Source organism: Octopus sinensis, linkage group LG21, assembly GCF_006345805.1.
Source record: "Octopus sinensis linkage group LG21, ASM634580v1, whole genome shotgun sequence".
NCBI classification, from domain to species: domain Eukaryota; kingdom Metazoa; phylum Mollusca; class Cephalopoda; order Octopoda; family Octopodidae; genus Octopus; species Octopus sinensis.
Genome location: NC_043017.1, coordinates 13,891,514 through 13,915,705, shown reverse-complemented (window position 1 = coordinate 13,915,705; position 24,192 = coordinate 13,891,514). Strand labels below are relative to the sequence as shown.

The 24,192-nt window shown below is 40.2% G+C and overlaps 1 protein-coding gene across 2 annotated transcripts; it reads right to left on the bottom strand.

The window, feature by feature from the left end:
- Positions 1-237: 237 nt before the first annotated feature.
- Positions 238-24,192, bottom strand: LOC115222982 (tuftelin-interacting protein 11). 2 transcript variants are annotated; one of them, XM_029793406.2, is made up of 17 exons: positions 24,036-24,192; positions 22,981-23,098; positions 21,901-22,049; positions 19,515-19,627; positions 17,699-17,762; positions 16,862-17,074; positions 15,672-15,822; positions 14,086-14,248; positions 12,341-12,463; positions 10,451-10,598; positions 9,946-10,130; positions 8,556-8,752; positions 6,258-6,476; positions 5,234-5,440; positions 3,668-3,876; positions 2,261-2,308; positions 238-764 (listed from the first exon to the last, which is right to left on the bottom strand). In XM_029793406.2, the coding sequence occupies exons 2-17, from the start codon at positions 23,087-23,089 to the stop codon at positions 588-590; spliced, it is 2,475 nt and encodes an 824-aa protein (XP_029649266.1). In that variant the 5' UTR covers positions 23,090-23,098; positions 24,036-24,192; the 3' UTR covers positions 238-587. The 2 variants fall into 2 exon arrangements, with proteins under 2 accessions (XP_029649266.1, XP_029649265.1); XM_029793405.2 differs by having other exon boundaries at positions 22,981-23,101; positions 24,036-24,176.

Below are 24,192 nucleotides of genomic sequence, written 5' to 3'. Positions count from 1 at the left end.
GATGATGATGATGATTTTCAACAACATTATAAATAAATAAAAATACTTAATAAACATTTTTGAATTGTCAGCGTCAGCTTTTTCTAACTGTAGAATGCCTGTTGCCTTCTCTGTTGACATGCAGCATTCTGTCAAGTTTCCTCTGGAATTCAGACAATACTTTTTTCATCTTTTCCGTTTCACTATCAAGGGAGTGACTTTCCTTCTGACCTTTTAAACTTGTAAAAAAGACAGGACTTTGTACAACTTACATCTTTTTTATTCATTTTTTGGTAACAGAACATTTCTAAGTCTGTTCATGTTTCTCAATGTTCCTTGTTTATAATAAATACATACATACACACACACATACAAACATCTTTATATACTTTAAAAACCCTCTCATATAATCTATTATATACACAAAATAATCCATCAATCTCTCTCTCTCTTTCTTTCACTCTAAATTTTATGAGTACACAAAATATTTATAAATGTGTATATATGTCTATATATATTTGAATGTACTGCAGGGATGTTCCAGCCAATACACACACACCCATCCACCTAAATACACAACAACGTGAGGGAAGATGACACTCTGCACATCAGTGCTTGCCACGGTCAATGAGTGTGTTCAAAGAGACAGGAATCCAGCTTTGGTTATCAAACATGAAGATAACATTTCTGTCGAGATGCATCACAACACTGCCAAACCGATAAACTTGTTTCCCTTCATGAGATTTTCCAGGAATTGGGATGAAAACCAAATTATGATCAATGGCCTGAAAAACATGAAACAAAATAGAAATTAGTTGAAGCTTCTTTTGGTCTGTCTTGTGTTCTTGCAAAATAAAAACAAACATAAACTAGAAAAGCACTCGGAGAGCGCAGACCTCCGCCAAGCGGCTCATTTCCACCAATATACACACATGCTGAAAATCGCCCAATTACCCAAACCGCTACTAGATCTACAAATAAGTTTAGCTTTAAATCCTGAAAGTGCACCCCGCGTATGAAAGACCTTGAGAACTTCAAGACTGACTTATGGAGCGTTGCAAAGAAGATAAGGTTTTGGTACTATTCTAACTCATTATTCTAACTTTGGAAACATGGGTGTTTTGTTCAACATCCTTAAACAACCCTTATTCAGGGACCTTTTTGAGACGGATGGGCTACTCGACCAGAAGAAAATTCTAACTGGGCCCCACCTGCAAAGTCATGCGCTGTTTATCTTGATATGAGATTACCATTTCGCGCACATATGGTTGTGATGCATGTGCCTGGTGTACCCTTATCAGACAGGTAGTCATGTTGGGTAGAATCCTTGAATCCTTAAATGACTATATGACCAGTATTAAATCCTTAAATGACTATATGACCAGTATCAAACAATCACCCAGTCTACACATCCTCGCAGATAAAACTAGAAAGGCACTCGGAGAGCGCAGACCTCCGCCAAGCAGCTCATTTCCACCCATATACATGCATGCTGAGAATCACCCAATTTCCCAAACCAACACCGGCAAAAACATAACCTCCTTGGTGGGGATAAAAAAATAACACATCCATATGACTTTAAGAAGAAAAAAACCTTTAAAAACAGGAATCATCTGAAGCAGTTCACAACCACCAACATCATCATCAGCAGCATTGTCATTGCTTCCATTTCAACCACATACACCGCCATCAATGTTATCATGACGGTTACCTTGACAGTCACTTTCACCACTACAACCAGTATCACCACTACAACCAGTATAACCACTGCAATACCACCATCACACAACTAACACTATCATCACACAAAGCTTGGCCACAATCAAATGACTGAGACAAGTAAAAGATAAAGGATACATATAGGTACACAGAGAAATATATTCATACACATGGAGAGAAATATAATCATATACATACAGAGATATACACTGACACACACACACACAGAGTGAAATACATTGACACATACACTAAAATTAAATATATTCAGCCACACACACACACACACACACACAGTAAAATATATACACACACAAACAGAGATATAAATATTGAAATACACCTACAGTGAAACACTCATACAGTGAAACACACGCACATACTAAAACACACATACAATAAAATACACAAACACTCATACAGATTCAGTGAAATACACACACATACATAGTGACACACAAATACAGAGAAATAATACATTCATACACACCTACAGTGCAATATATACACACACATAGTTATCTAACAATAGAATCTCTTTGAAACTGAAATTGCTACTCACCATTTTTTCAACAAGTTCTTTGAAACTGCTCGGATATGATGGGTTACGCTGCAAATAACAACAAATATTATTATAAAACAAACTGTCATTGTTATCGTCATAATTATTATAATTATTTTAAGGCAGCAAGCTGGCAGAATTGTTAGTGTGTTAGGCAAAATGACTGGTGGCATTTCGTCTGCTTTTACATTCTGAGCGCAAATTCCACTAAGGTCAACTTTGGTCAACTTTGCCTTTCATCCTTTCAAGTTCAATAAAATAAGTACCAGTTGAGTACTTACTCCCTCCCCACAAAACAGCTGGCTTTGTGCCAAAATTTGAAAGAATTATTATTATTATTATTATTATTGAGTGATTGAGAGAGCAGTGCATGCCAGCAAAGTGACACTGGGGTGAAATATATGAAGCCCACTATACTCATCATGACTACCTGTCTGATAAGAGTACACCAGGCACATACATCACATGTGATCTCATATCAAAATAAACAGTGCATGACTTTGCAGGTGGGGCACAGTTACAATTTTCTTCAGGTCAAGTAGCTTATCCCACTCAGTTTGTTTAAGGATGATGAACAAAATACCCCTGCTTTCAGAGGTGAATTATTCAAACCCCAGAGAATTTGAAAGAATGATTATTCTTGTATTGTAGAAGTGTAACCAATTTATTACACATATATTTTAATGGTAAATTATAGTGAGAATGCATGGCCTAGTGGTTTGGGAAAATAAGGGTCAAAAGGGCCCATAAATAAAAAAATGATAGGGAATTACTGGTTTAACCATTTAGCATTTAAACCAGCCATATCCAGTCCATATATTTTACCACTTTTATATAGACACTGGCCGTTGCCAGCCTCGCCTGGCCTCTGTGCCGGTGGCACGTAAAAAGCACCATCCGATCGTGGCCGTTTGCCAGCCTCGTCTGGCACGTAAAAAGCACCCACTACACTCACGGAGTAGTTGGCGTTAGGAAGGGCATCCAGCCATAGAAACACTGCCAGATCAGATGGGCCTGGTGCAGCCTTCTGGCTTCCCAGACCCCAGTTGCACTATCAACCCATGCTAGAATGGAAAGCGGACGCTAAATGATGATGATGATGATGACGGGCCAGATCCAGCCTCTCACACCTACCTACAATGTAATTCTAAAAATAAACAAGCATATCATCAAAGTCTCAAGGCTATGAGACGATGCATGATTAATTTTTTAAAATGAGGATAAACCTGCATTACATTTGATAAATTAATCTGAGAGATAAAAGGTTAAAAGCTGTTTAGACATATATGTCTTGGCTGAAGAGGCCCAATACGATAGCTGTAGTGAGGTTTAAAATCAGACAGAGGTAGAGCCACCATTAGGGTGGTTGCTAGGGAAACGTAATGAAGCAAAATTGTGGAAACATACATCGTAATCTTGAGCTGGGTGATGAGAGACTCCTGAAGTGGGGGGGATCATGTTCAATACTGCTGAAGGTGGTGGCGGTGGTGGTGCTGATATTGTCCCCATCTGACGGCGTTCGTTGTGTGCAAAATAGGCCATGTTCTCTTTAGCCCCGGGCTGGAAGTAACCAGTGGCGGCACGGTTCATTATGTCAAGGGCTCGGTTGAACTGATCTTTTGGTTGTAGAGTGGTAATGGTGGTGGCAGCGGAGAGTGGTAACGGTGGTGGTAGAGATAGGGGGGAGGAGAGAGAAAAAAAGAAAAGAAAGAAACATTTTTAAAATGTGTTAATAAACAGAAAACAGAAACATTAGTTTAGCTGTTGTCACACAATTTCCTGCCATACATCATACCTGTGTCACTCCACAAATACACACCCCACCCACAGCCACACATACCCTCTCTCTCTCTCTCACACACACACACACAAACATACACACACACTCACACACCAAGCTACACCAATTACTGCAGCTCTTCTACCTTCACTGCCATACGTCATAGCACTGTCACCAAACATACACACTAATACACACACACACATACAAATACACACACACACACATGTATTCACATGCATACACACAGCAAGTTACATCATCTCTACCTTCACTGTCAAGCAATGTAATAACATACGTGCCTGCATCATGTAAAAAACACATGTACCTGTGCCGCATAATATCCATTTGTGCCGGCACCACATAAAAAGCACTTGTACTGACACCATGTGATATGCACTCCTGCTAGCACCATGTAGAATGCGCTCATGCCAACACTCGTGCCAGTGGCATATAAGAAGCACTTATGCTGGTGTCACATAAAAAGCACTGGCATCGGTGCTAAGTAAGAAGCATTTGTACAAGCACCACATAAAATACACAGGTGCCAATGCCATGTTAAATGCACTCATGCGTACACCACGTAATACACATCCATTCCAACACCACATAAAAAGCACTCATGCTGGAACCAAGAAAAATCACCCAGGAATGGTATCCAGCTGTGGAAACCATGCCAAAACAGACAAATGGAACCTAGGCAGTTCTCCAGCTCCTATAAAACCATCCAGCCCATGCCAGCATGAAAAGCAGATATTAAATGATGATGATGATGAGGAAGAGGAGGAGGAGGAGGATAATGATTTATATGCCACACACACTCTCAGCAATCATTACATGAAGGTCCTCTGTGTTTTTAATTAGACATCAAACTCTTTTTATTACAGGTAAATACATACTGTGATGAGTTAAGATAGGTAGGGACTACACAAAGTTACAAGTATTAAGAGTTAGGACAGGCAGCTTATATAAAGAGTCGAGTCAGATAAATAGTATAAAGTATTAATTAACACAGGTAGATAAAGTAACAGCTACACATCCATCATCATTACCACAAACTGTACCAACACAAACAGAGTCGCAGAAACGTTCTCTGGTATTATCATAGTCATCATCAATATACTCCATTTATTCCTTTGTCATAAGCCTGTGCCACGGTTTCATTTTTAGCATCAGTACATTTATATGTTTACCTTTAACATAAGCGTGGTTGAGAAATTCCTCAGGGAACTGTGATTTCCATCCAAGATACCAATTGGTGACCTCTTCATAGTTTGGCATGTTGCTAAGCCAGGTACAAAGCACTTGTAACCATTTGGGGAATAAATTCTTCTCCAATATTGATATTAAGTGTGGCAGAGCAATGATATCTCTCCATGACATCATCCAATGTAATGGCTCTATATGAAACAAAAATGAATAAAAAAAAAGTTATTATTAATTAGGCAAACCATTCTTAAGTGAGTTATAAATTAGTAATGCCTTAACTGCCTCACTAATAACTGTTCTGCAACTATTCTACAAGAATGTATATTGATAGGTATTTAACCAACATTATATATATCTATATCTATCTATCTATCTATCCATCTATCTACACACACACATACATATACATATATATACACAGATGTAATTTTATGTAATCAACAAAGCCCCTTCATATAAAAGTGCTGGCTTTGTACCAAAATTAGAAACAATCATTCTTATTCTTCTTCTTATTGTTATTATTATTAAAGTGTCAAACTGGCGCAGTGGACAAAATGCTTAGTGGTATTTCGCCCATCTTTAATTCTGAGTTCAAATTCTGCTGAAGTCGACTTCACCTTTCATCTTTTCAGGGTTGATAAAATAAGAACGAGTTGAGCAGTGGGGTCAATTACATTAACTTACACCTTCTCCCAAAATTGCTGGCCTTGTGCCAAAATTTGAAACCATAATTATTATTATAGTCACCATGCTTGATCACTAAATCCACATGTTTTTTTTTATTCTCCTTCTATTTATTTTCTCTTATTCCTTCCTGTTGAAGAGCACAGGCTCAAAATGTAAAAGACTTTCTCACTTTCCCAAGCACCAAACTAACACACCTGCTTGTTGTGCATACACCTGTCTTCGTCTTTTGACTTTCTGTAAATTTCAATTATTATTATTAATATTATTATTATTATTATTATTATTATTATTATTATTATTATTTAAAAATAATATACTAACCAAGGATCTGTTGGTGTGGGTTGATGACAAACTCCTGCATGCAGAGTTCAAGCTTGGGTAGAATGTTCTTCACCAAAAAGCCTTCCATGTGACCTGGTTTGAAGACGCTGACCCATGGCTGAAGAATAACTTTAGCAGACGAGTCTGAAGGATGCCACTTGTTGAGGGCATTGGATAGTTTATGTCTGATCGGAGCGTAGAGAGGTTCCAACTTGTCCCCTAGAGAAGAATACAGAAACAGCTTTAAAAAATGTTTTTGTCTCTTGTCATGATTTTATTTATGATTGGCCGTTGCCAGCGCCGCCCCGACTGGCCTCCGTGCCAGTGGCACGTAAAAAGAACCATCTGATCATTATTATTATTTCATGTATTGTAGAAGTGTAACCAATTTATTACACATATATTTTAATGGTAAATTATTGTGAGGATGAATGGCCTAGTGGTTTGGGAAAATAAGGGTCAAAAGGGCCCATAAATAAAAAAATGATAGGGAATTACTGGTTTAACCATTTAGCATTTAAACCAGTCATATCCAGTCCATATATTCTACCACTTTTATATAGACACTGGCTGTTGCCAGCCTCGCCTGGCCTCTGTGCCGGTGGCACGTAAAAAGCACCATCCGATCGTGGCCGTTTGCCAGCCTCGTCTGGCACCTGTGCCGGTGGCAAGTAAAAAGCACCCACTACACTCACGGAGTGGTTGGCGTTAGGAAGGGCATCCAGCCGTAGAAACATTGCCAGATCAGACTGGGCCTGGTGCAGCCTTCTGGCTTCCCAGACCCCAGTTGAACCGTCCAACCCATGCTAGCATGGAAAGCAGATGCTAAACGATGATGATGATGATGATAATGATGATGATTTCCTATGAGTAAATGTTTCAATTAATTTTTAAAATGGCAACGATAATTATGAGAATGTTCGGTAAAATATGAAACTGGGACTCTGTTAGTTACAGTGATAAGTGTTCCAGGTGATCCGATCAACGGAACAGCCGGATCGTGAAACTAACGTGCAAGTGGCTGAGCACTCCACAGTCATGTGTATCTTTACCATAGTTCTAAGGGAGATTCAGCATGATACAGTATGTGAAACGGCTAACCTTTGTGAATTACAGGTACTACTCGTTTTTGACAGCTGGGTGGATGGGAGCAACATGAAATAAAGTGTCTTGCTCAAGAACACAATACGTCACTGGGAATTGATCTCATGTCATTACGACCATGAGCCAACTACTGTAACCACTGAGTTGTGCAACATGAAATAAAGTGTCTTGCTCAAGAACACAATACGTCGCTGGGAATTGATCTCATGTCATTACGACCATGAGCCAACTACTGTAACCACTGAGCTGTGCAACATGAAATAAAGTGTCTTGCTCAAGAACACAATACGTCACTGGGAATTGATCTCATGTCATTATGACCATGAGCCAACTACTGTAACCACTGAGCTGTGCATCAATCTATATACCTGCTATACATTGGTGTCAACCAACTGAAGTCTCTTAGAATCGTTTATATTATTCTGGGATCTTGGTTGAGGTTTTAATTTAAATGCAAATTCTTCAGTACCAGTGATCTTAGGTGGATTGTTACAGAAATGTCTACGTATTTTGTCAGGGTCCACTATGAAGTTGAAAAGTGTAGGGAATGTACCTCAGAGTTACCCAAGGTAAAGAAAAAGTGGCGTTTTGCTGAAGGGTGGGGGTTGTCAGTTAAGTGTAGATTTAACAATGAGAATTTGACAATTAGAATTGTCAAAGGCCAATTTCGACAGTGGCAAAAGACAATTATATAATAATGGTTACTGGCTGTCAAGCAATGGTGGGAGGCAAATATACTCGCAAAGACAGATACATAAATATATATATATATATATCATCATCATCGTCACCCTTTAACATCTGTTTTCCATGCTGACATATGCATATATATATATATATATATATATATATATATATATATAAGATGGGCTTCTTTCAGTTTCTGTCTACCAAGTCCACTCACAAGGCTTTGTTTGGCCTGGGGCTATAGTAGAAGTACTTGCCCAAGGTGACACACAGTAGGATTGAACCCAGAACCATTTGGTTGGGAAGCAAGCTTCTCACCACACAGCCACATCTACACTTACATATATAATAGTCTAGGATGGTCATGGTGGTGGTGATGATGATGGTAGTGATGGTGGTGGCGGTGATGGTGACATTATGGTGACAGTAGTAATGATGATTATGATGACCTAAATACATTGAGAACAGTGACAGGAAATACTTAGCATCAAAAGTTGACCATCTTACCCATTAGTGGTAGCCAAGGGTGAAGCCAGGCATGAATGGGCATTGTATCGGTCAACGGGTTCCAGTTTTCTACTTCTTGCATCAACCGCGGAAGAATGAGTTGGTCCTGAATATTGTCCAAGATCCATGATGGAAGAACAGGCATCCACACATCCAACAGGTCAATCAATGGATTACACTCTCTTACATTCCATTGCCTGAAATGGTTGAGAAAACACAAATATTCAATTAAAATCTGACATGACTCACTCACTCAGCTGTGTCCACTCACTTTTACTTATACTATTATTACCTATTTCTTTATTACCCACAAGGGGCCAAACATAGAGGGGACAAACAAGGACAGACACAGGTATTGAGTTGATTACATCGACCCCAGTACGTAACTGGTACTTAATTTATCGACCCCGAGAGGATGAAAGGCAAAGTGGACCTCGGCGGAATTTGAACTCACAATGTAACGACAGACGAAATACCGCTAAGCATTTCGCCTGGCGTGCAAACGATTCTGCCAGCTCGCTGCCTTATACTATTATTACCACTTCTGCTGCTGCCACTGCCAAACCCCCAGTGCTACTACTACAACAGTCTCTGCTCTGGTCAAGTAGTATTTTACAACAATTGTCAGGTGAAAAAACATTCGAACGAGGTCGTTGCAAGTGCCGCTGGACTGGCTCCTGTGCAGGTGGCACATAAAAAGCACCATTGAGCATGGTCGCTGCCAGTACCGCCCGACTGGCCCTCGTGCCGGTGGCACATAAAAGCACCCACTACACTCTCGGAGTGGTTAGCATTAGGAAGGGCATCCAGCCGTAGAAACTCTGCCAGATCAGATTGGAGTCTGGTGCAGCCATCTGGTTCGCCACACCTCAGTCAAATCGTGCTAGCATGGAAAGCGGACGTTAAACGATGATGATGATGATGATTGGCCTAGACCTGTGTCCACTCTACATATCATCAAACACTACAACTACAACAGTCTCTGCTCTGCTCAATCAAACTACCTTTAAACAAAACTCGTTATGCCACTCACACATGCACACACGTGGGCACGTGCAAACACACACACACAAAATCGCAGTATATACACTAACCATAACCCAAACACACATCTACACTCCAGTTCCAGCTTCAAATTTCTACAATGCTTTGCACAGGCCAACAAAGGTGCCTCTACTTGGTCACTCAAACTCTAGAAATAGCAGTCAAACTTACCTAAAATCAAACTACATTGTCTTAAGTAAGGAAAGGACACACTGGATGTGATACAACATACCGCAAAATAGACAGTATGGTTATGGCTGGAATGTCTCTGATTGTAAATTTCAATCAGGAATGCAACACTCTACAACCCAACACCCAACTTGCAAAACCCCCATCACCAACTTACAGAATGGTTTTCCTTATCACTGGCATCCAGATATCCCACACAAGTCTTTGGTAAACATCCATGTTGTTGGCATCATAGGCGTATTTGTGATTGCTATCTTCAAGGATACAGCGCCATTCTCCCATTACCTCTAGACCCTTCGTATTTTCCTTCAGGGGTTCCCAACTGCTGAAAAACTGCTTCATCTGAAATTCAAAAAAAGTGTAAGAGGTTAGACAGATTAATAGAACTGGAAGAGGAGAATTGGTACCTTTGTAGAAAGTTCCCCTCCAAGCAAGGTTGTTAGTGGAAGATCAGCAGTGATCCATGCATACTAGCCATCCCTCTCTGAGCCACTGATGTTATCCAAGGGAAAGGACAAAGGCCGATACTGCTTGGCACCAGTGGCATCGCAAGTCATTTCCACAGCTCCTTTACTCTGTGTGTGGGGGGGGTGTATACATACATATATGGATGGGTACGGAATATATACAATCATAGACCACTGTAGTAATCCATCACTTACCATGGGGAAGGCCAGTGCTATGGCTAATGCTCCAAGGTCATAAAGTTTGTATTCTTCATAATACTCCTCCTGCAGTTTCTTGAACAAACTCACACATTCATCTAAACTCATCGCATCTTCAACGTCAGCTTGGGTCCGCTTCTGACAACTGAGAAAGAAAGGGAAGGTAATAAATGGCGGGGTGATCATACTTGAGGGTCAAAGGCGGAATGTCACAACAGTTGATGTAGGGCATAGAGGGATAAAGAAAAGCTTGGAATAAAGGGTGTTTTTCAGTGGGTAAACAGTAGCTGACTGTTGTAGCAGATAAGGGGTAGCTACAGTTGATTGGGGTGGAGGGATAAAGAAAGTTTGGAATAAAGGATGTTAGATCACATTGAACAAGAGATGGAAAGAGATGGTTATAATTATTGTTGCTGTTCAGACCTGGATCAGCTCTGACTGAGCACATCTATGACCAAAAGTATTCCAGCCATGACCATCTCATCTTTTCTCCTACATGCAGGGAGTCTACAACTACATTGTCTGATGCATCCTATACTTTAAGACTGCATGGTGTGTGAGTGCAAGCTGCTATTTCTAGCAGGTCAGGTGATAACACAGAGCAGTGGTTCTCAACTATTTTTTACCTACAGACCCCTTTGATTACTATTTTATTCTGCTGCTCCCCACCATAGCCATTCAATGTTTAAAATCTAATTTTATTGATATTTTCTTTCAAAATTCCTATTTTGTGTTTTCACACATTCACTTGGTTAGATTTGCAAAAGCACACACTGAGAGGACACAGTTCAGTGTCCAGAAACATGTTGTATTGGATCCCCAATTAACTATTTTGCTTGCAAGGACCCCCTTTCATTATTATTTTATTATAGTGGACCCCTACCCCATAGGCATTCAATGTTTAAAATGTAGTTTTATAGATACTTCTTTCAAAATCCTTATTTTCTTTCTCACAAGTCCATTTGCATAGGTTTGCCATAGCACTCACTGAGAGAACATGTGTCAAGGGCCAGAAACCTGTCAAACTATGCAAAATGTTTGAGAAAGCAACATAGCTGCTTCTTGCAACAAATACAACTAAAGCAAAATCCTTCTCACGGACCCTTGAAATACTAGTGTAGATCCCCAATTTACTATTTTACTAGCATAGACCCCTAAAAATCTATGGACTGCCAAAGATCACATGGACTCTGATTGAGATCTACTGATATAGAGGCTACCTCATTCGTTGGTAATAGATAGTTAAATAGTTGGGGGCTACAGTGGGGCAGGGGGGGGGGGGCAAAGGTCACAGAAGTGACCTTTGGAGGAGGGCTTACAATAATGGTTGTTAACGTTAAATCACAACAGAAGAGAGGGTTGGTGGCTGGAGAAAGTAATTTCTGGCTGTATTAGGTCAGGGGTGAAAGGTCACAGCAGCCGATATGGTGTGAAGGGGTATCTTCGAATAAAAACTCAATAAAAGAAGGAGTTGGTGAGGGTGGTGAGAGAGCTGAAAAAGAAGTAATTTCTACTCTTCTCCTCTGGAAGCCATCTACTCGCAATACCAGAGGGCGCACACTCTCCTACCCTGATGTAATCTCCAGGGATACAGGCATCCAGCAACAGGACCTCCGTAATGCTATGATGGACCGTGAAGTCTGGCGTAACATAGTAAATTCCATTGTCTCGACCACAGTCGAACAATGATGATGAATGATGGGGGAGGGTGATGGCTGGTAGAAACAGAATTGAGAGTTGAGAACAGAGGGTCAATATAAATAGAAAGAGAGAGAGATGAATATAAATCAAGAAAAAAAGAGAGAGAGATAAATACAAATAGAGAAAGACAAAAGAGAGAAACCTGCAAACAGAGATAGCTGACTACAAAGAGAAAGAGAAGATTACCTTTCAACCATATCGAGAATCTCCTGCAGTCGGTCGCACTGTTTCTTTTCTTGTTCACAAACAACATCAAGACGTTCCTTCTCATGAGTCATGTTGACAATCTGGTCTTTGTTGTAACGAAGTCTGTTCAAATATCAGAGCAAAACATAGCAAGATAAGGTTATTTTTTTTTTATTTATACGCCCTTTGCAAGCCTAGCCAGGCTCATGGGCCCGGTTTCCCGGTTTCTGTGGCGTATGTGTTCCCCCCAGCTGGACGGGACACCAGTCCATCGCAGTGTTACCCAAGAAACAGGAAGAAAGAGTGAGAGGAAGTTGGGGCGAAAGAGTACAACAGGGATTGCCACCACCCCCTGCCGGAGCCTCGTTTTAGGTGTTTTCACTCAATAAACACACACAACGCTCGGTCTGGGAATCGAAACCGCGATCCTCCGACCGTGAGTCCACTGCACTAACCCCTGGGCCATTGTACCTCCACAAGATAGGATTAACAGGATAAAATTAATAAGATAAGATTAACAAGATATGATTAACAAGATAAGATTAACAAATAAAATTAACACATAGGATCAACAAATGGTTTCTGCTACAGATGCAAGGTTAAATATTTTAGCTGTGGGTAGCAAACTCTTCTTATACAGCCTCAACACTCTTCTGTGAAGCAGTCAGGCATCCCACTGCATCTCTTATGCACCTACACTTTACATAGGATGCACAATATGTGTATGCGGGTATTTTGAAAATACCTTACAGAGTGACGACCATGTCCTGCATAGTTACTGACTGCCCTTTGGCAAGGCATAGCACTCGTTCAACCACCCTGCCAGGGATACAGCAAAGTGATGGGACTGCAGTATGGTGGGTTGTGAATAGGTAGGTGGAAGAGTTCAACCGAACCAATGGTGCTTCTTACATTGATGCTAAACAGAGGAATCCCAGAAGATCAATGGACAGGATCACCAAGCTCTATCAAGAGGGTAACCGCAATGCATCCATAGGGGTGGTGTCCATGGTTGTGCAATCAGCTAATGAAAGGTCCACTATGATTCAAGCTCCCAATTCAAATTCATAATACAACAGAGAGTCATGGGAATCTACGAAAATAGCGGTGCATATTCACTGTGTGCCCTAAGTAGATGTACTCCTTTACCTCATGATGTCATCACTTCCCACCCCTATTCAGTTTCATGCAACGTCTCTGGACTGCATGTATTTTTTTTTCATGAGGTTCACTTTAAGGCCCACTGCTGAGCCATGGGTGTCCAACTCTGACAGCATGGTCTGCAGCTGATCTGTAGTTTCATCAATGAGGACAATGTCCTCTGTGAATCGAAGATGTGTTAGTAGCTTACCACTGATGTTCATGCCATGTGTCCAGTCTATTTGACTCTCTCCACAGTAAGGATATTTTACCTTTCAGATAGCACTGAAATACAGAATGAAGATTTTCCATGACTCTTCACCTCTGCACCTTAACATCTCTGTTATGCTATTTTGTAATGCACACAGGATCTAAATGTGAGCTAATACAAGTTTCATGCTCTGCTAGTACAATAGTCAGACAAGCTTGCATAGCATGCCTGTGTTAAATTAAATATTTCTCACTGGATGGAGAACGCTTTTTGTTGATCCCACCAACAACAGAACAATTTTACATACACACACACGTGCGCGTGCACACACACACACATGAATGATAAATCCAACAGAATGAATTAGAAATTGGCAAGGCCACTGGTGTCTTACTTGCGATCATTCTGTATGATATCCACTTCTGACATATTGACAAGAATGTTGAGATTGTGGACAAGTTCAGGAACATCAAATGCTGTCCTTGCTTTCGGGGTTGATTCAATGACATCATCATCTTCATCTGGTTTGTCGTGACGTTGACAGATGGCATGGTAACCTAGCAAATAAAGCAAACATATGCTTAATCTGATAGTAATAGCAACAAAGTCTCCCTCAAATCCCATTCTACTGTCTTATATTAAGGATATGATACAACATATGATGTATTCTACATCACCCTTAAAAGAAGCATTCCTCATGGTCAGATTACCTGTTATCAAAGCTCTGTTTAGTCTTCGTTAATCTGGGCTAAACATCAACAATCTGAGCCAATTAAGTTTAGGTACATTCACAAAGTTGACTAGAAACAGAAGCAAAATCTCCCTCACCTACCAATCTTAAAAAGAGAACATATTGGATAATGTTGTCCAGCATATACTAAAAATAAAAAAAATGAAGGGATGATCATAGCTAGAATGTCTTAGACTATGATCAGCTAGCTCAAGTCTGACCCATTCTGGGATTAAACAACAGTCTTGTAACAAAATTGAACTCAGCAGTCCAGCAGAGCATGCTTGCTTCATTTCTTTCTACTTCACAAGTCCTCTGTATTCAGGGCCCACATCTCACTTTCATGTAGCATTGCTGTCTATACACAAGCATCATACAATCTACCTTTCATTCTGAGAGGGAGACTTTTTTTTTGCAACAGAAGTAATAATAGCTCTCTGAACTTTCTCTAAGCAGTTTTTATTCTAGAAACTATAATTTCAAAACAACCTCTTCCACTACGAAGGGGTGTTGAAAAGTTCCTGGCTTTGGGTAAAAGAAAATACAAGAGGATAAGTTAATTATGATTTTATTCAACAGATGCACACACTTATTACAGCGGTCTTTGAGCTTTTCTAAGCCCTGAAAAAGAACTTGGAAGGTGAGGCCTCCAACCAGGCCTTTCACAATACCCTTAAAGCCTCAAACTTTTCAGCACTCCCTCATACTAATTAGGTCACCTTGATAACAGAAACTATCTACTCCTCATGGGAACATCCAGGGTGTATGAAAAAATCAATTTCCCATACACTTTTAGTGTTTATTCTTCCTGTACATCTGCCACATAATAGATCTCTGTGAACTCTGGATGTGATACCACTGCATATGTGTCCACTGTGTGCAATGCGTACATCATATGGAATTTCTACCTCACCTTTTCTACATATCAAGCAAGGCCATTTCCCTGATGAAAGCCCTGTCAATTTTACTACATACTAAAACACTGGGGGGGGGGGGGGGAGATGGGCTTCTTTCAGTCTCCATCAACCAAATCCACTCACAAGGTTTTGGTTGGCCTGGGATTATAGTAGAAGACACTTGCCCAGGGCACCACACAGTGGGACTGAACTCAGAACCATGTGGTTGAGAAGCAAGCTTCTTACCACATGCTCATGCTTGCACCTATGTTACGTTTATAACTTGTTGTAATATCTTAAGTTTGTTTTGATTTACAGTTTCAAAGATGTTGAAATAAAAAAAGACATAGAAACCTGAAAGAACTCGTTTCTCTTTGCCGGTCATGTCGATGACCTTCACCTTTGACAGTTCACTGGATTGAATCGGTCTCTTCTTCCGTGTCAGGCCAGACTCTATCACATCCTGGGCCGTTTTGTAGACGTACTTTGGTTTACGATTATTTCCCTACAAGGAATCAAAGACAATCTTCAGAAGAATGCAATATTTTTTTGTACCAAACATTGAAAACTATTTTCATAAAGTTCATTAACACAGGCTAATGGAGGAGAGGTAACAGAGTTTGATAATGAACAGAAAAAGTGCTGAGGCCCCAGACACCAACAGACAGAGAGGACGCAGTCTTGTTAACAGTGGAGAAAAGCCCTACATTCACTAGTTGTACTCAAAGTTATTGAAGTTTTATTAGTATTCTCAACATTCCCTGAGGATTGTAGTACCCTAGGGCAGTGCTTTTCAAACTTTTTGCTGGAGCGGATCCCCAAGGAAACATTCCACTGGCTCGAGGAACTTCTGTGCAATAATTTAATAGTTTTATGCACACATATCTGCACAGGAGAATTAAAAATTACTGCCGATTTTAGCAGTTTTGTAACTTCTTGCGGAACCCCTGGACTGTACTGGCGGAACCCTGGTTGAAAACCACTGCCCTAGGGAATAAGGAAGCTTAAAAGGCTGTCATGTTGGCTCAAAGTAGTGATGTCTCCATTTGTTTCAGGCAGGGAGATGTGTGTACAGTTGATGAAGCAGAAAATAGAGGCGATAGTAAGGTCAACCTACATATGGTTCAAGGGGGAACAGTTCAATAGAGGAGGTAGAGCAACACTGTTAGCTTATACAGCTTCTTCCAGATTAATGAGAGGAATGTGCTGCATATTTAACTGATTTATGTCTGAAGTGAAATTAAAGGCAGAAAAGGAGCAATGTTCCAGATGGTTGCTGCTGGAGAGAAGGATTTGGTAGTGTGTTTCAAATGGGATTTATGTGGGGGATGGAGCATGGACAATCAGGAGCTCAGCCTTCAAGATATGGACAGTTAGGAGCCCAGCATTCTGATCTCACAAATTACTAACCATCAAACAAACAAAAATACAATAATTTACAAAAAATAGAAACAAAACAAAACAAAACAAAAAAAAAACAGAAAAAAAAAACATACCAACATTTATCTGAATAAATTTAGAAATTTGAGAAATCACAAACTTACCGTGGGTTCCCTCTTCCATTGGTGAAGCTCATTCTTAAATTCAGTCTCTTCCTCTTCATCAGAATCTTGTACAGGATAGTGTTTCAAAGACTGCTGTGTTCTCTCACTGCCACTGAACTCCAACCCAGCACGGCGCCGACGTTTCACAGCTTCAATGGGTGCAGTGATACCTTGGGCGGTTTTTCCTAAGCCTTTACCTTTTTCGTAACCCATCTAAAATTTATCAGGAAAAGAAGCTAGTTGCTGGATGGTGACATCAGAGAATTTACAGAACAAACTATAAATGGATGAATTAATTCTTAATTTTTTAGCATGTCTAATGTAATGTTTATTAATTCCCATTAGTTTTCAACTAATCATTTATCACCTTGTAGCACTGAGATTTTGATTATGTAATTATATATATTCAAAATAACATTGTAAGGTAGTGTAAGAAGTAGGATCTGGCCAGTTTGAATATAAAACAGGTAAAATATTTGGGCCAGATTAAATGCTATAGGGTTAAGTAAAGACATATAACTCTAATGATAAAGAGAAAAAATTACAGTTATGAAAGATAAAGCTATGGTTATAACCAATGTAGCGATAGTTATGACCAGACAAAACTATGACTAGCTAAGGTAATAGTTATAACTTACTAAAATTACAGTTATGACCAGATAAAGCTACAATAACAAGATGTACCTAGTTATAACTAAACAAAGCTACTATGATTATGACCAGCAAAGACTGTAATTATAACCTGTTAAAGCTACAGTTATGACAAAATAAAACTAGTTATGACTGATGAAGACTACTTTTACAACCACCAAAACAATTATTGTGAGCCAAACTTACCTTTTCCAGAAGTTTCTGACCAATTCCCCTGGTATGTTTCTCCCATTTTCCAAAGTTTTTATCACTAAAAAAGATAAAATGAAACAGAAAAAAACATGGTTTACAAACATGTAGTCAATAAATGAACTGAGGAAGGTGGAAGGAGTGTAGATCTATTTCCATTTAACACAAACACATTTTATTATTTTCCAGTGGTACATGACCTGCTGTGCTTGAGGAGACCTATTGAGTCAAGTACATCAACATCGAAATAAATATATAATGGAAATAGTAGTTGCGATACCTGTGCCGGTGGCACGTAAAAAGCACCATCTGAACGTGGCCGATGCCAGCGCCGCCTTGACTGGCTTCTGTGCTGGTGGTACGTAAAAAGCACCAGCCAATCGTGGCCACTGCCAGCCTCCCCTGGCACCTGTGCCGGTGGCATGTAAAAAGCACCCACTACACTCACGGAGTGGTTGGCGTTAGGAAGGGCATCCAGCTGTAGAAACACTGCCAGATCAGACTGGAGCTTGGTGCAGCCTCCTGGCTTCCCAGACCCCAGTCGAATCATCCAACCCGTGCTAGCGTGGAGAACGGACGTTAAATGATAATGATGATGATGATGATGATCTAGTTCAGTTATGTGACTGTGGCCATGCCGAGGTATTACCACCAAGGTTTTTAGTCATTTATTTATAACAAATCCAACACACTGTCTCCTACTCATTCAATCAATCTCTAAATATTGAAATGATTTTGAGTTTGAATAATTTTAGAGAATTACCTCCCGTTAGCCACATTTATATCTTTAACCCTTTAGCTTTCCAATTACTATGTTAAATATAATATTTACTAGCTGGCCCAGTGCCGTTAAAACTGGCGGCTAATTGTAGTATCTTATATACAAATAAGGTACAAAATAAGGTACGTAATAATCACACATACAAACATTCACATATTTCCCTTGTACACACACACACACATACATACATACATACTCAGAGTTGAAATGCTGTTTGAATTTTCCTTTCAGCATTGAATGTTCACCATCCCACTTCCATTGGACACACACACACAAACACACATACATACATACTCAGAGTTGAAACGCTGTTTGAATTTCCCTTTCAGCATTGAATGTTCACCATCCCACTTCCATTGGACACACACACACACAAACATTCACATACCTCCCTTTTACATACACACAAGTTTTGGCATATGGCCAGTAATTTCAGAGGAAGTACCAGTGCTCAACTGGTACTTATTGACCCCCACAAAAAGATGAAAGGTAAACTCAACCTCAGTGGCATTTGAACTCAATTGCTGAACGAAACTGATGACAATCCAAGGTAGCATCCAAACAACCAGAGAGACCTTACCTGTAATTCAAGAGTACAGCCTTGTCACATGTCATGCCTTTATGATCCTGATTGAAAATTACATTAACCCTTTAGTGTTCGCATTATTCTGCCAAAATTAATGCTTCTTCATCCACCTTGTCTTGAACTAATCCTGCATTATCTTGTAGCTATGAGATTTTGATGAGGTAGCTGTTAATTTTTAAAATGACATTGTAGGGTTGGTGTGAGAGACCAGATCTGGCCAGTTTGAACCTAAAACAGGCAGAATACTTTTGGCCGGATATGGCCGGTTTAAATGCTAAAGGGTTAAGGAAGTGCATGTCTGGGGAATAATCAGCCACATATTATCTGTCCCCCCCTCCCCACAGGTCACTGGCCCCACTACACCACCACTTGTTCTCCACACACACCCACTCACTTCATGACAGGTCACCTGCCCCACAGCTTTTATCTCTTAATTGCAATCATACCTTTCAAAATCTTTACTTCCAGCAAACCTTCTTGGTGGTGGTGCCTTGAGAGGAACTTTCTTCTTTTGTGGAACCTTCACAGCAGTTTCTTCTTCAGAATCATCTTCTGAATCCTAGAAAGAAAAAAAAAACAAAGACAAGGGGTGAGGAATATAGTGAAATGAACTGACCTAAAGTATATTACAGGTAAATCATTTATTAACTCTATACAGGCGCAGGAGTGGCTGTGTGGTAAGTAGCTTGCTAACCAGCCACATGGTTCCGGGTTCAGTCCCACTGCATGGCATCTTGGGCAAGTGCCTTCTGCTATAGCCCCGGGCCGACCAATGCTTTGTGAGAGGATTTGGTAGACGGAAACTGAAAGAAGCCTGTCGTATATATATATATATATATATATATATATATATATATATGTGTATGTGTGTGTTTGTCCCCCTAGCATTGCTTGACAACCGATGCTGGTGTGTTTACGTCCCCGTCACTTAGTGGTTCGGCAAAAGAGACCGATAGAATAAGTACTGGGCTTACAAAGAATAAGTCCCGGGGTCGATTTGCTCAACTAAAGGCAGTGCTCCAGCATGGCCGCAGTCAAAATGACTGAAACAAGTCAAAAAAAAAAAGAACCGATGGCACGTAAAAGCACCCACTACACTCTCAAAGTGGTTGGCGTTCGGAAGGACATCCAGCTGTAGAAACTCTGCCAGATCAAGATTGGAGCCTAGTGCAGCCATCTGGTTCGCCAGACCTCAGTCAAATCATCCAACCCATGCTAGCATGAAAAGCAGATGGTAAATGATGATGATGATGATAATGACAGAAGAGAGATGATGAAGGAATTATACCAACATCAACAATAATTGAACACTGAACAAACACGGTGGGATTGAACCTGAAGATTCTTACCACACAGCCATACTTGTGATTTTTATTCACTGCCATTTTCATCTCTATCCATCTGCCACTCTCCTTTCACATACTCATGAACTTACCTAACCATTCTTCCTGTCCAGATTTTCTGGACCCCTTATATTTACTCTGCTGTAGCCTGAAGGTACCCCCACTGACACCTCTTCCTCACCACCTTCTTTCTATTCCAACTGAGGTAACCATAGATCTCCCACACAGCAAGACACCAGAATGTGTCCCTCTATCATACATTAACCTCTGTCACCTGGTATAAAGCCATTTCAATACTACATCAACCTTAGTCAAGGAGTCTTGTCATGGCAATTACTCGGTGGCTTCACGAGTACCAGTGCCACATAAAAAAAGAATGCAATACACTTTGTAAAGGGGTTGACATTAAGGTCATCCAACCACAGAAACCATGTTGAAGTAGACATTGGAGATTGGCACAGTCCTCTGGCTTGCCAGCTCTTGTCAATCTATTTCTTTACTACCCACAAGGGGCTAAACACAAAGGGGACAAACAAAGACAGACAAAGGGATTAAGTCGATTACATCAACTCCAGTGCATAACTGGTACTTATTTAATCGACCCCGAAAGGACGAAAGGCAAAGTCGACCTCGGCGGAATTTGAACTCAGAACGTAACGGCAGACGAAATACCGCTAAGTATTTCGCCCGGCGTGCTAACCATTCTGCCAGCTCACCGCCGTAACGAGTACCAGTGCCACATAAAAAAAGAATGCAGTACACTTTGTGAAGTGGTTAACATTAAGGTCATCCAATCACAGAAACCATGTTGAAGTAGACATCAGAGATTGGCACAGTCCTCTGGCTTGCCAGCTCTTGTCAACCTGTCTAACCTACACCAGCATGGGAAGGAGGACATTAATCAACCACTACCATGATGATCTGGAGGAAGGGTGTGGTACACATTGCCTTTCAAGAAAATCTGAGAATAGTGGGTGTGCACCTGGGGTGAGGACAGACGCAGCTTGGTTTAGATGAGTAGAGTCTTATCCAAAAATCACACAACAATGTTCAGGGTGATAGACTTTGAACAATACTAACTCCAACCACTTACTTTAACATTGTCATCACCAATCATACATCTCCCATCTTCTTTTTCCTTTCTCTCTCTCTCTCTCTCTATTTTTCTAGCTCTCCCTCTCTCTTCTCTTTTTAGCTCTCTCCTCTCTCCCTCTCTCTTTCCCATCACAAGCTCCAAATGAGGGGCCCTCAAAGTGAGCACTCAACCACTCAACTACCCAGTCTCCCTAAAATCACAACCTACTGAGTTGAATGATTAAGGGACGCTTTTGATAACATAGTTCTACATATTACGAAAAGGTGGAATGATCATAGCTGGAACCCTTTTGGTTATATATCTGCTTGATCAGGACTGACCTGGGATTAAACAACAGCAACAACAACCAACAAAAAGCCACAAAAACCCTTAACAAACTCAATAATTATTTACCATATCATCTTTCTGAGGTAACTTCTCCTCCTGTTTCAAGCCACCACTCACAAAATTCATGGTATAGTCATTACTAGACATAGCACCGCCTGTCTTACCAAACCTTGGCCGTTCTTCTTCTTCATCACTCTCGGGATCAGCCCAGATTCCTAACAACAGAAAATTTAAAAAAACGTGAAATAAAGCAAAAATACAATAAAATACAATAATTCTTATATAAATGACAGAATTGGAAGCATCTGTAAGACATTGGATAAAATATTTGAATGCATCCCATGGAATGAGTTTTAACTGGAGTCAATAAAGGAGATTGCATCTCTACTAGAAATAACAGCTAAATCTCACTCACAAACAATACATTTGTAGAATCTTTAGAGAGTCAGATAAAATATTTGGTAATATTTGTTCTGAATAAGGCGGAAGCTGGCAGAATCATTAGCATGCCAGGCAAAATGCTTAGTGGCAAGCCGGGTTCCAGTCTGCACCGGGTTCCAGTCTGAGTTGGTTTGCCTTCCTAATGCCACAAAGTAAACAATCACATCATCAAAATTTCATAACTATGAAGTAACGTACGATTAATTCAAAACTATGTGAATAAATAAGCATTACACTGAGCCATGCGTGAAGGCACATGGCTCAGTGGTTAGAGCGTCGAGCTTACGATCATGAGGTTGTGAGCTCGAATCCCGGACCGGGCTGCGTGTTGTGTTCTCGAGCAAGGCACTTTATTTCACGTTGCTCCAGTTCACTTAGCTGTAGAAATGAGTTGCGATGTCACAGGTGCCAAGCTGTATCGACCTTTGTCTTTCCCTTGGATAACACTGGTGGCATGGAGAGGGGAGGCCGGTATGCATGGGCGACTGCTGGTCTTCCATAAACAACCTCGCCCGGACTTGTGTCTAGGAGGGTAACTTTCTAGGTGCAATCCCATGGTCATTCATGACTGAAGGGGGTCTTTACCCCCTTACATTTGATGGAGTAATCTGAATGCTAAAGGGTTAAGTGTATGCAGAACTAAGAGATACAGATCTACTGGAACCACAGTTGGGTTGGATATGAATAAGACGTAGGTTTACTCACCATATGTAGCTTGGTTCTTTGTCTGGCGCCGATATCTTCGGTTGGGGTTAAATTCATTTGCCAAATCATAGTCTGTCACCTCAAACTTCTCAATTTCTGGAGATGACATTTTGTAAATCTACTGGAAAGAAAGATGGATAAAATAATTGATTGATTCATAAATTGGTTTGACTGATGGATGAGTGGATGAAATGCAAGAAAGGTATCTGAAGATGAAGTGAGAGATATAGAGAGATATCCAAGAATGACATTTAAGAGTGAAATATATTTTCTTTATAAAATTTTGGTTCCCTCATAATCTTCCAGATTTCCTAAATTATTAGAGGAGCTGGCCTAATGACAGGGAAAAAAAACAGTACAAATAGTAGCATAACAGCATTGCACAGGAAATGCTCCCTCTCTCTCTCATCTGCAACTCACTACCCTAGCATCTGTCATGGTTTACAATGATGATATTGGAATCTGTCAATCATTAGTTTCTCTGACTGTCACAGTTGACCACTTACTCAGGTGTGGCCCCCATCTGACTATTATCCCTTCCCAAACATGAAAAATCACTTGGCTGAGAGCCAGTATCACTATGATGATGATGTCCTATCTGCTGTTGATGACTTTGTTTCTTTGTTTCGATCAACACATTCTACCAGTATACGAAGTTTAAAATTTTTTAGTTACGTGGAAATTATTTAAAAAAAACTGCCGGTCAAACCGAAAAGATCCTAGATTGTAGATATACGTAAAAGGGATGGAGTAGAGGAGAGACTAAAATGAAAGTCGATATATCAAAAGAGAGAGAAGGGGGAACAGAAAGTGGACATAAAGCAGAAAGAATTGGTGGAGCGACGGAGAAACATTCAGAGAGATTATTGTGTTGTTTGAGTGAAACATTTTTTTTTTTTTTTGGAAAACATTGAAGTTATTTAAGTCACATGCAGAATAAATGAAATATATATATTTTCCATGATTGACACAGTGAAGAAATATACCACAGATATGGTGTTATTGATTCGAGTTAATTGAGAGACAAAAGAAAATGTATTTTTTGTCAGAAATACCTGAAAGATTTTCTATTAACTTTCACAACAGAAGGCTGACATTTTATGGTATTTACATCACGACAACGATAAGGTTTAAATGGCGACCACTCTCACACAGAGAGGACTTCGAACGAACACAGCGATGCTGTTGAAATTGTCTCTACATCACTGCTCC